The 13310-nt window shown below is 47.2% G+C and overlaps 1 protein-coding gene across 1 annotated transcript in view; it reads right to left on the reverse strand.

The window, feature by feature from the left end:
* Window positions 1–13310, reverse strand: part of SLC24A3 (solute carrier family 24 member 3) — a 200344-nt gene that overhangs the window by 23927 nt on the left and 163107 nt on the right. The window contains exons 9-12 of the mRNA XM_077309599.1: window positions 11818–11871; window positions 9597–9730; window positions 1812–1972; window positions 720–993 (exon numbers count right to left, since the gene is read on the reverse strand). Coding sequence (XP_077165714.1) covers window positions 720–993; window positions 1812–1972; window positions 9597–9730; window positions 11818–11871 — 623 coding nt within the window. The remainder of the gene's footprint in view (window positions 1–719; window positions 994–1811; window positions 1973–9596; window positions 9731–11817; window positions 11872–13310) is intronic.

A 13310-nucleotide genomic window follows, 5' to 3' on the forward strand; every position in this document is an offset into this window, starting at 1 on the left:
TAGAAAGTCGGTTCAAATCCTCACTCTGAGTGGGAAGTTTGCTAGGCCAAGAACACACTCTGAGGCACCCACCTCACAGGGTTGTTGTGAGGATAAAACAGAGGAGACGAGAATGGAGAGGATCCCCAGTGGTCAGAAGAGCAGGGGAAACATGAAGTAAATAAATAATACTCTCTAAAGGCCAATTTAAATATTCTTTCCCTTTATAAAAGAGCTGGATTTTTTGTACCCCGCTCTTTGCTACACAAAGAAATCTCAAAGCTACTTAGAATCCCCTTCCTTTCCTCGCCCTACAACAGACGCCCTGTGAGGTAGGTAGAGCTGGGAGAGCTCTGAGAGAACTGGGACTGTCCCAAGGTCAACAGCTGGCTTCATGTGGAGGAATGAGGAATCAAACCTGGTTCTCCAGATTAGGGGCTGCTGCTCTTAACCACAACACTAAGCTGGCTGTTATTATTCAGGTACCTCCTAAACCAAAATGCAGTCCAGTTTCTTGTTCTGCAACAAAAACACAGAACTTAAAGTACACAGAGCCTTTCTGCAAATAGATGTTTCTAAGACACCAAACTTGGCATTTTAGAGCCTTTGCCTCTGGACCCGAAGCCTCGCCCTTCCACCAGGGCTCATAACCAGCTGCCAACCACAGTCTGCAAACCTGGTTTGGAGGGGAAGCTTCGGGAATGTTTGAAAGAGCATGACTTAAACAATGTGCACCGTACATGGTGGATCAAAGGGTGTGAAAGGGCCACTGTCTTCTTCCTCTTCCTCCTCCTCTTCGTCATTCTCGTTGTTTTCATTGTCATCGTTCTCGTTCTCCGTTTCGTTCCCGGCTTCAGCTGCCGCCTCGTCTCTTCTGGTCCCGCTCGGGCCTCTGTCGGCAGGATTGCTGGGCCCAGACCCGTTCTCTACGGTCCGCCTTATGCCGATAGGAATCTTGATGGCCACCTCAGACTCCCCGTTGGTGTACACTCTGCTGTTTATCAGTCTTTGCCTCTGGGGGGGTGGGGAAGGAAGAATGGCAAAGCACAGGGATGCTGATTTTGAAATAATCATCATAGAAGCAAAATGGGGGGGGAGCTATGTAGAAATAAATGCCCTACTTAATCCCCCCTCCCCTGCAATGGCCATAGTGACTTCTTCATGAGGAGATGGGCTGCCTTTTGTTTGTGGGGGGGGGGGCAGGTTTTAAGCAGAGGCTAGATGGCTGTCTGACAGCAATGCTGTTTCTGTGGATGTAGGCGGACTGTGAGGGGGAGGACGGGAAGGGATGAGTTAGGGCTCGGCTCTTGCATGGGAATACTGGTCACCACTTTGGGGTCAGGAAGGAATTTCCCTCCAGGCCTAATTGGCCTGAGGATCCTGGAGTTTTTCGCCTTTCTCTGAGCATAGAACAAGGGTCAGTGGAGGAGTGAGTGGGAGGTAGCTGTGAATTTCCTGCATTGTGCTTGGGGTTGGACTAGTTGACCCCTGAGATCACTTCCAGCTCTTTGTTTAGATGTTTCTAATGTGATGCACTTCTTGGCCCTTGCGTTGCATGCCAATCACTGTGCGCAGGACACTCCTACTATGCTCCCATGCCAATCTGCCACGAGAAGGATTCTGTCCACCTTACATGACAGGAAAGAGCCACTGCCAGTGTGTGGGACAAACATGCTCATCCCTCATCCCCATAGCCAAGTGGTTGCTCTTGGCTCCTCTGTCCCTAGCAGATGAAGACTGCCACCAAACTGCTTCCAGTTTCCAGAAGATAAGCCCAAGCCAATGAGGGGACGGACGGAGCCCATAGTCTGAGATCAAAGTACAGAACGCACCTCGTTGATCAGCATGCGGCTGGCCATGGAGAGCCGGGTCCTGGGAGGAAAGTGACTCGTTATCATGATCCGGAGCCCAGCCTCTGAAAAGGAAAGCTGGTGCGGATACGCAGACAGCAATTCATCCACCATGATTACGGAAGCTTTACGATGGAAATTGCCTGTAAACAATTAACAGAGAAAGAAGGAAAGTGTTTGGGCATCATCTCTTATTTGAAGGGTTCCAACTTGTATGGGGAAAGGGGTGCTGTCAAGTCACAGCCAACATGGCCCGCAAGGGTTATCAAGGCAAGAGACAGGCACAGGTAGTTTCCCATAAGCTTGGCGTCCGAGATCTAATGAGACTGGGCAACCTGGGCCAATTAGATCCCCTCAAATGGCTTCCCCTAAAAGCCAATTCCAATCATTTCTTCCTAGAAACACTTTAAGGCTTGCTAGATCTGAAATGCTTCAATATAGAAGAAAGATGCTTCAATATAGTCTTTTATCACTGCTTTTCCCCCTTTAATTAACTGCTTCATTTATTAACTCATCTTTAATGGACTCTGACTCAACAGGTTCTGCACACTTTGAAGCCTGCAGTCAAACCTTGAAATGCCCACTTGACTCCGGAGCAGAAGACATGAAACCTGAAAGCAACCCTGCCTCTCTCATGCCAAACAAGTATCGTAAAAGCAAAGTTGGATTGTGGCTTAAAAAGTGGCTTGAAAATGTCTTCATAAGTTTGGGCAAACTGGACACTGAAGTCGTGCTGTTTGTTATATTACAATCATCATTACTAGCTACATTCTTCCAACAGCAATGGTTAGAGTTGTCAATTCCAAGTAGTGAAATTTCTAGGGATTTTGGAGGCTGAGCCTGGGAAGAAAGTGGGTCTTGGGAGCAGCCTCAGAGGGATAGAACATCCTAAAGTTCAAAGCAGCCATCTCCTCCAGGGGAACTGATCTCTGTCATCTGGAGATGAGCCAGGGGATCTCCAGGTCCCACCTGGAGGCTGGCATCCCTATTCACATTTGGTGTTTTGAAGCACATTCAATATTAACAGCAACTCAGTTTCCAAAACATGAAGAAGCTTCATATTCTTCCTACATCAATCTAGTCCAGCATTCCCTTTCAAGGGCTTCTGACCAGAGGTCCCCAGAAAGTCCACACCACCACATGAACGCAGCCCCAACTGTTGCCCCTGTCCTCTCAACTGTTTTATGATGTGACATATGCATGTATGTATGTGCATGCAAGTTGCAGTCATCTTGCTTCCACCCCAGCAAAGGGTTTTCAAGGGAAAGGAGCAGAGGCTGTTCTTCAAGGGAGATTCACAACAAGACCCTACTCTAAAAGAAAGTGTCCCTGTAATTCTGGCTGCATCAAAACCATCCTACATTGTCCACTCTATGCTATTATTCAATTCAATTTTTTTCCAAACAACAATGACTTGATAATGAGATGAAGATTATTTTCCTATCAGGAAACAAAAATTTTCAAGTTATTGATTCAGTTGCCAAGTTTGTACAGCTTGCTATGAGGTCTCCTAACTGTAAAACAATTTTCAATATAATGTATTTTTTCTTCTTCTGCCATCTTTCTTTATATGCCAATAAAGGTCTTCTGATTCCAATAGGAGCAAAAGTGGCCAGTCGTCGCCGTTACCTTTCTTGGCAGAGTCTTCCTTGATAGATGGCCATCCCTGCTTAGCTTCCAAGAGCTGATGAGATCAGACTCTGCTCTGCTACTTTCCCTCTTATTCCATGGAGTCCTGCCTCTGAATGCACTGGCTTTATTTAACCCCTGAAGCATTCATGTCCTGGGAACCTCTCTATTTCCTCATATCCCCCCCCCCCAGTAAAGCCAACTAAATCAATAGCCATGATCCTATCTTGTGCCAGCAAATCCCATAAGTTAATTATGCTTTGGGTATTTCTTTCCTTTGGCCTGAATCTGTTGGCTGATCTACTTGGCTGTGTGTGGCCCTGAGTTCTAGTGATATGGGAGATGGCGCAAAAGTTCTGTCATGCTTCCCACAACATTCATAATCGCTGATCATATTCTCCTAAACATTTGTAAGATCGCGAAAGTAAAGAAACCTGGACTTTCATAAAAGCTTGGGAGCGAGAGCTAGGGAGGGACATTCTTGCTACCACTATATTGAGAATGCACATGTCTTTTTCGGATGTGTTGCAGGTTGTTCTCAAGAGTCTAGCATTTTTTTAAAGGGGAAATCCACTTTTGTGGATTCCCCGAAAAGCGCTACAATGAAGCGATTTTTGCGGGAGTATTACAGGAGTGTTGCAGATTGTGTATGATGTCGTGTGTAATGTTAAAAAAATAGCATTACACAATGGTAAGACTTCAGCAACATTAACGCTGTGCAGAATGGACCATGCAATGCACTGACTCTTGAGACACTTAGGTGACACTCTAGCTGTCCTGCTGGCTGTTCTACCTTTTTCTCTGCTCTCCTTACAACGCATAGTACTTCATTTACTGAGGATTTTGGAACACATGTGCTGGTTTCCCACTCCTTCGTTCTAAACAGATACTGTTGAATATTGTATGTAACTTTATGCATACCTGGATACTGTTCATGAATTGCCTTCTGTTTGTATATATTTAATATACTCATTGATTTTCTGAATTCTTGGCTCTCCATTGTACAAGAGCATTTGCCTCATTATATTCAAACATTAACAAGGACGGACTCATTGTCACTGACGAAAGCCAAACTGAAAACGGAAAACAAATGAATCTAGAGACCGTTTTGGCAGAGTCAAAGTCTAAATAAAGGTGTTTATATTTATACAGTGGTCTTGCCTTCACTTTTTCTGTCCCATATACTGCGTATCCCCTTCTTCTTCTCACTCAAATCTCCAACTCAGCCTTTCTTAACTTTTCTACTGTTGAGAAATCCCTAAAACATTCTTCAGGTTTTGAGAAACCCCAGAGGTCATGTGATAGTGCAGAATATGGTTGGGAAGCAGAGCGGTGGATATGCCTACCCAGGGCCCCTCCCCTTCCCACCTCCTCCAGGCCCATCATTGGCCATTTTGGAAGGGAGGGTGGGTTGACATGACCATATACAACCATATCACCCAATAAATGTTTAACACATTTAAAAACTGTATAAAATTAACTGTCACCCATTTGGGAAACCCTTCCAGGGCCACCAGGAAACCTCAGGGTTTCGTGAAACCCTGGTTGAGAAAGGCTGCTCTGACTAATCAGGGCAAACACATTGCCACAGAGATCTGAAGTGGCCACAACATTAAATAGTCCTGCCTGGGAACCCAAATGTCTATGCATATGGCATGTTTGTTAGCCATACTTAATATACATGCTGAAGGAAAATCTGGAACAACAGTGGTCTACATGTTGCGACTGTGTTTCCCTTAGTCAATCTTTTCTGCGTTCTCATTTTCCTCATTTCTGTGTTCCTGATGCTTCAGGGGTTTCCCCCTGATCTGCTCATGTAGTCAATGCGCTATCATATTGCTTTATGTCTAGCATAAAAACCTGCCATTTAAACCTGCAAGGGGATATGTGGGACATACAACAGAACAATACTGAATTGACCACTAGAGGGAGTAAAACACAAGAAGGACAGACACCCCCACGCCAGAAGCAACAGGAACACGCAAGCAAGGAAAATCAGAATGTGGGAAAGCCTGAAACCATGCTCACACTAGCTGACTACTTCAGCAGCTGTTCTTGAGACTTGGGAGAAGATGAGATTGAAAGGCAACATGATTGCTCTCTTGAAGTATTTGAAAGGTTGTCACTTAGAGGAGGGCAGGCAGCGGTTTCTGTTGGCAGCAGGGGACAGGACCTCAGTAAGGGCTTTAAACTACGTATAGAATGGTACTGGCTAGATATCAGGGGGGAAATTCATGGTCAGATTAGTTCAGCAGTGGAATGGGCTGCCCAAGGAGGTGGTGAGCTCCCCCTCACTGGCAATCTTCAAGCAGCAGCTGGATACTTATCCTGGATTCTTCAGGCCGATCCTGCATTGAGCAGGGGATGGACTAGAATAGATGACTTGAATGTCCTCTTCCCACTCTTGGATACTATGAGTTTAGTTCAGCAGTGGAATGGGCTGCCTGAAGAGGTGGTAAGCTCCCCCTCCCTGTCAGTCTTCCAATTAGCATCTGGACAGATCCTTATCTTGGATGCTTGAGGCTACTCCTGCTTTGAGTAGAGGGTTGGACTAGATGGCCTGTAGGTCCCCTTCCAGCTCTATAATTCTACACTGGGAATGACTCAAAATGTCTTGGGGGGGGGGAAATCTGTCTGTGGTGGGACAGTGATAAGTATCTGTATGAAAGTCTGACACTAGCCCCACTGAAGCTGTGCTGTATTAAATTTTGTTGTGTGTGAAGGAGCCTTCATGGATAGTGGACATTGCAAAAATCGTGTTGGTCATCTTAAGGATCTACCACTGATGCAGATTGGCTGCACAACATAAGATACTATCATTGTAATCTATCTTTGCCTGGAATTATATTTCTTGTTGCTTTATGTAATTTCACATTATATGCCAATAAAAGTAGCTAAATCTCTAAATTAAATTCTAGACCAGGGGTGGCCAAACTGTGGCTCTCCAGATCTCCATGGACTACAATCCCCATGAGCCCCTGCCAGCATCCTCATGGGAATTGTAGTCCATAGAAGTCTGGAGAGCCACAGTTTGGCCACCCTTGTTCTAGACCAGGGGTATTCAAACTGCAGCCCTCCAGATGTCCATGGACTACAATTCCCATGAGCCCCGCCAGCAAACGTTGGCAGGGGCTCATGGGAATTGTAGTCCGTGGACATCTGGAGGGCCACAGTTTGAATACCCCTGGTCTAGACAGACAGCTACTGGAGTGGGGGAAACATATACTGCATCACATCATCAGCCTATGAGATGAAGCAGAATTTGACCAATCTATATGAGCAAATTGTGTTGTTGTGCTTCCTCAGACAGGAATGATGAAGACTGCACAAGTCTCTGCTGCACTCACAAAAATAATACCCATTTAAACCACTCAGCCTGACAACGGCCGTGCTTTTTTCCCTCTCCTGACTTCACCCTTGCAGACAGCTGGAATTAGTTCACCGGTTGGCAGTAAGGATGGAATGTTTGAGCGGCATTATTTTTGTCAAGGAGAATGTCAGGAACGTAATGGTATTGGCTGGGCTAGTTGGCACACCGCTGACACCAGATGAAAACTTAGGTATTGTTGTTATTATTAAAAGGGAGCTGAAAGAGGCTTTGCTCTCAATGACACGTACCTGCCATTCCTCTGCTTCACCATCACCTCTGGCCAAAAAGACCCCATACGTGTTATTGTGGGTTTGGTTGTTTTTGAAAGATGGGAAACCTTACAAAATCCATTTGCCCCTGTCCAAAGCGGAATGAGTATGTGCACCATTAACGACGATCCCTGTTTCAAACTGTTTCTAGATCTCTGGAACAACTGGCTGGAGAATGGCTCCAATCCCAAATCTCTAGGCCAGGACTTCTCAACCAGGGTGTTGTGAAACCCTGGGGTTTCCTGACAGCCCTGGAAGGGTTTCCTGCATGGGTGGGAGTTAATTAATCTTAAATTGATTTTTAAAATTTGTTAAACATTTATCTGGTGATATGACCATATATGGTCATTGACCTGACCCCCCCCCCCAAATGACCAATGATGGGCCTGGAGGGGGTGGGAAGAGGAGGGGTGCCAGGTGGGTGTGTCCGCAGCGATGCTCCCCAACCATATTCTGAATGATCACGCCACTTCTGGGGTTTCTAGAAGCCTGGAGAATTTCTCAACCATCAAAAAGTTGAGCAAGGCTGCTGTAATCTGTTTTCCTTCACGTAATGGTCCACTCACTTACTCTCTGTCTATTCCATCTCCCACTTTACTATCCACAACCCCGTTCTCCACCTTCCACTTCACTTATTCTCTACTTCTTCTACCTAGCTGGAATCACTTCTCCCCTTCCCTAAACTGATCTTGCTCTCCTTCCTGCCCCCCCCCACAGTAATATTCCTTCAAACACTTCCAAATATAAATAAATATATTTGCAGAAAATTTAGCCACTGCGTTCCCTTAGGGGTGTAGATCCACTCTGCAGATCCACTCTGATCTCCTGCAGGAGTCTCAGAGGTCGCTATCCCTCAGGTTCAGGAGTGGGGAGGACAATACCCATTCCAATTTTAGGGGAGCAACAAAACCAAACCAGAATCCAGTGGCACCTTTAAGACCAACACAGATTTATTCAAGGCGTGAGCTTTCGCGAAAGCTCACGCCTTGAATAAATCTTTGTTGGTCTTAAAGGTGCCACTGGACTCTGGTTTTGTTTTGTTGTGCTGTTTCAGACCAACACGGCTACCCACTGGAATCTAGGGGAGGTTAATTTACATGCTGGTTCTCCTTTCCTCCCAGGAGGGTAGGGTTGCGCACCACCATTCAGTTTGGTGTAGTGGTTAGGAGTGCGGACTTCTAATCTGGCATGCCAGGTTCGATTCTGTGCTCCCCCACATGCAACCAGCTGGGTGACCTTGGGCTCGCCACAGCACTGATAAAACTGTTCTGACCGAGCAGTGATATCAGGGCTCTCTCAGCCTCACCCACCCCACAGGGTGTCTGTTGTGGGGAGAGGAATGGGAAGGCGACTGTAAGCCGCTTTGAGCCTCCTTCGGGTAGGGAAAAGCGGCATATAAGAACCAACTCTTCTTCTTCTTCTTGTTCATTCTTCTTCATATGCTGGACAGTAAAAGTGAACATGGAATAATTAATCAGGTTCTGCTATATGGCAGTGGCAGCAGCATTGGTGTGGAGGTATTGGAAGACAAGCAACCTTGACCTCAGCTGCTGGCAATGTGCTGCAGCCACAATCACATGTGACCATCTCAATTTAGGAACTGTTTCTATGCTAAGGTACAAAGGCAGAACAAATTCAGCAGTGTATTTAACTCCGAGGTGAAGTGGAGAACATCTCTGCCTGGCATCGCTTTGAATGTCATCCCAATCATATTTGAACAGTTTCAGCATAAGGAGAGGTTGTCTTTGAGTTAAGCTTTTTTTTTTACATAATCCCAGATGTCTCACTTTAGCATCCACACCATCTTGACCAGTTGCATTCTTTTGCTGAAGACGCAGTAAGCACATTGACTCATCAAAATCTATATATATATACTAGGGGCCAAGCCCGTTGCATTCAGGAATACAAAGGGCACTAAATTGAGGGGTGGGGATGGAAGAACTCTGAGGACGGCCTCTTCCTCCCCCAGGACCTGGAAAGGCTGCAGGCAGCTGTTAGGGAACTCACTGGCAGAGGCAGCTCTTACGCAGCAGGGATCTGCAGCCTTTGCAGGAAGTGGAAGGAGGAGGGGGTGGTCAGGGGTGGGGGATGGAAGACAATTGGCTGGCTGCTGGACAGAGAGGCAAGCTGGTTGGAGGAGGGAGGCATTCAGGGGAAAGGACAGCCGTTCTGAGTGGGTGTTAAGCGCTGAGTGGCATGAGACACGCTCCTCCTCCAAGGCCTTACCAAAAATATATTATATGGAACAGATTATATATATGGTCTTTCTAAGGGTTTGAAAGTTTTCCACTTGTGCAGGTCTATGCACCTTCCTGCCAGCAGCCTGAGATTGTGAGAGGCCACTCATGACTCTTGTCAGTGGCTCCACTTCTGCATTCATGCAGTGATCAAAATCTTTATTATTAAGATCACTTGGGGGTCAAGAGAATTGGGTCAAAAAGCTAGAGTGCTTCTACCAGAGACCTGCAAATAAGCTGCATGAATTACTGGAACAGCTACCTTTCTTTAGCAAGACCACCGTAGCATCACAATTACTGTTGTCATCAATCTCGGTGTTGTTGGCTAATCCGTTCACCAGATTTGTAGCATTCTTTGTTCTTCTTTCGAAGAGGTGCTGTAAGCAGGAATTAAACCTATGCAAAGGGAACATAATTTTATTGGAACAGCTGACCCCACAGAGTCATCTTGATAGCCCTTCCTTCATCAAGTTGGTGCCTGACACCTTAAAGAACACAACCATTATCAGCAGTAAACTTCTAACAACAATAGTAATGTGTCATTTGGCCCTCTGAAATGTATGCAACGTGATATTGTTTAACAGTTATCTACGTGCAAAGAAAGACATCACATTTTAAGGGTCTGCAGAGGTACTTTCACTGCTCTGAAAACACATCTCTTTTAACAGATACAAGCTCTAGTCAAACTGCAGCCCTCCAGATGTCCATGGACTACAATTCCCATGAGCCCCTGCCAGCATTTGCTGGCAGGGGCTCATGGGAATTGTAGTCCATGGACATCTGGAGAGTGGCAGTTTGACTACCCCTGCTCTAGAAGAAAGAAAGAACAGTTCTGGAAGGCTCCCGCCCATAGGAGGGGTCAACCACTGGATGTGTCTATTGGCTTGGATCTGTGACATCACCAACATATCTTCTCCCACAATCCATGCACCAATCTGCAACTGTTATGTTGTTGCAGGACAGGGGAAGAGAGAAGAGAATAAGGGCTGCTGGTGTGAACAGCAGTAGGGAGGGGTAACCGGTCTCAGGAATCCAGCAAGGGATGGACAAAGAGAATGGTGCTGTGTGAATATGGCCCCATGAGCACCCTACCTCCAGCAACTGATGGTGTAAACCAGGGGTAGTCAAACTGCGGCCCTCCAGATGTCCATGGACTACAATTCCCAGGAGCCCCTGCCAGCAAATGCTGGCAGGGGCTCCTGGGAATTGTAGTCCATGGACATCTGGAGGACCGCAGTTTGACTACCCCTGGTGTAAACTATCAACGATGAAGAAGATTCCTTCCATGGGGGACTGACCTTCCACCAACTTCAAGAATGTTAAGCCTCTCCTGCTCTACTATGCTCTGACTTACTTTATAGTCTTGTAAGTTCTGTCACGTCCTAGATGATGTATGGCGACACCCCTCTCTAAGAGCATTAAGATAGAGCAACCAAAATTAAGATCTAAGAGCATTAAGATAGAGCAACCGGCCTGGTGAGATCAGGGCCCGCTGGGACTTCAAAGCCATTCCGAAGGGCCTGCAGGACGGAGCTGTTCCACCAGGCCTATGGTTGAGGCCAGGAAATAACATCAAAAAGACCCCCCCCCCCCCGGCCGTATTTCCTAGTGTGGCACTTTAGACCATCTTCCATTGCAGCTGTTGGGAGCAGCAGGATGTGATGGAGCAAGCAAGTTCCCTGGGGGTTCTGCAGTCACCTGGGCAAAACAGTGCCAAGGGACCCGAGTCCTGAGGAGGGCTTCCTAGCTGTCAGAATCCTGCTCCTGCCTGTTTCCCACCAAGGCAGCATGTCTGTCCAAGTCACTGAAGCCAACCGGGGGGGGGGGGGGTTTCTCTGAGGTCATATTATCAGCTTCTTGTCCCACGGTGTGACCTGGCGCTGAGTACGGAGCTACTGCAACTTTACCTGGTCTAAAAGTCTTCTAGGGAAAGGACATATGCCATCTCCTCTTTCCCCACATATCTCCTCTGGAGTTTGCCTTTTAAGAAACATGTCTCAAATATGCTGCTTTCTAGAGCCTCTTGTGGCGCAGAGTGGTAAGGCAGCGACATGCTGTCTGAATCTGTCTGCCCATGAGGTTGGGAGTTCAATCCCAGCAGCTGGCTCAAGGTTGACTCAGCCTTCCATCCTTGCGAGGTCGGTAAAATGAGTACACAGCTTGCTGGGGGGTAAACGGTAATGACTGGGGAAGGCACTGGCAAACCACCCTGCATTGAGTCTGCCATGAAAACGCTAGAGGGCGTCACCCCAAGGGTCAGACATGACTCGGTGCTTGCACAGGGGATACCTTTACCTTTATGCTGCTTTCTTCTGCTCTTCAGTCCTGTCCCTCCCTCCCCCCCCACCCACCTTGGGACTTTTGATCTGCCAAGCACAGATCACTGCAAGCAAATGGGCATCCTGACTTCTTGGTCCACCAGAAAGTTCTAAATCAGCATTAACACTCTGAATGGTCAACAGACACGGATCCGTTGTACTTACTTCATGATGATAATGTAGACAGCGTACATCATCACGAGAACCAAGGACTCCCACCTGCAACCAAACCAGGAAGGAAAGCAAGCCAAGTAAGCCAGTTGATCTCTGCCCAGGGTTGCCTCCTCCCCTAAAGCCCAGACCCAGGTTCAAGGGGCAGACCCTGAAAGCTACGTGTGGCGGCCAGCTAAGGTTGCCCCCAAAACTCCATTTCTGTGGCTCGTTCTCAGGGTGTCAGGGTGAGGCCCCAGGGCCATCAGTCAGCCCTCAGACCTCTACTGAGACTTCTCCATGCACTGTGGAGATGGGAAGCACTAATTCTGTCCTCTTTACGTTAAGCATAACATTCATTCCGCTGCTGCTGTTGGTTTTTTAAAAATGTTTTAGGTATGGTTAGATTCTGTACATGACTATACATAACCACAGTGGTTTACGGAAATACTACCCTTATTACTTTGGTTCATCTTGTCAACTTGGCAGTGGTGCTCCAGGATCTCCTGCACATTGCTTGACCCTTTTACCCGGAGAGGCTGAGGACTGAACCTGGGACCTTTGGCAAGAGAAGTGGATGCTCTGTCACTGAGCCACAGCCTTTCCCCACAGTGGAGCCCAGTGGGGAGGAGGAGGAGACTGCTGTGGTGCCTACATGGGGTGGGAGTGGACATCTATTGGGTCAGAGGAGAAGCCTGGCTGTGACCGATGCCTCATGGGTACAGCCTGATGCTGGCTGAAGCCTCGTGGACAAGGGTGGTGGGTGCAAAGTGAACAGAAGTTCTCAAGTTGAATAGTTAAGAGCTGCCTCTTGACCATGGCCTCCCCTTCCTTCCTGATGACTTTCGAAGGGAGCGAAGATCCTGAAACTGGAGGTTAGGCCCTGAGAACTGGAAACCCTCTGATGCTTCCTGCATTCAATTAATCCGGACGGAAGCTTCAAGCCATAGCGGGACTCTATGGAGTCACTGCTATTCATACCATCCCCATCAAGGCCAGTTCTCTTCTGAGCTCACCAGGATTCCTAAACTGATCTAATCCCTCATTGCGTCCATACCTACGTGCATAAAGAGATACTAAGGGCTTAACTGGACAAGATGCGAGAGACCTGTGATTGGGTCTCTCATCTTTAATTTATTTTCCTAGTATCTGTAAAGAAAGGACAATCTGGGGCTCATTCCGCACACACAGGATAATGCACTTTTAATGTGCTTTGGCAGCTGGATTTTCCTGTGCAGAACAGGAAAATCTACTTCTAAAGTGCATTGAAAGTGCATTATCTATTGTGTGCAGAATAGGCCTGGGTCAAGGCTGAGGGGCAGAAGCTCTGCGGGGAGGATTAACTCTTTGCCTCTGTGCTGTTGCCTGGCCAGAAGTCCCCTTACTCTGCAGAACCTCTCTGGCCCCACGGGGCAAGGGGAACCCGTCATCTACCAAAGCTAACCTGCATCCCCTTTCGTCTCCCAGAAATTCCTCTCTTTTCTTTGCTGCTGTTCTCTAAATGAGAC

Source organism: Paroedura picta, chromosome 14 (genome assembly GCF_049243985.1).
Source record: "Paroedura picta isolate Pp20150507F chromosome 14, Ppicta_v3.0, whole genome shotgun sequence".
NCBI classification, from domain to species: Eukaryota; Metazoa; Chordata; class Lepidosauria; order Squamata; family Gekkonidae; genus Paroedura; species Paroedura picta.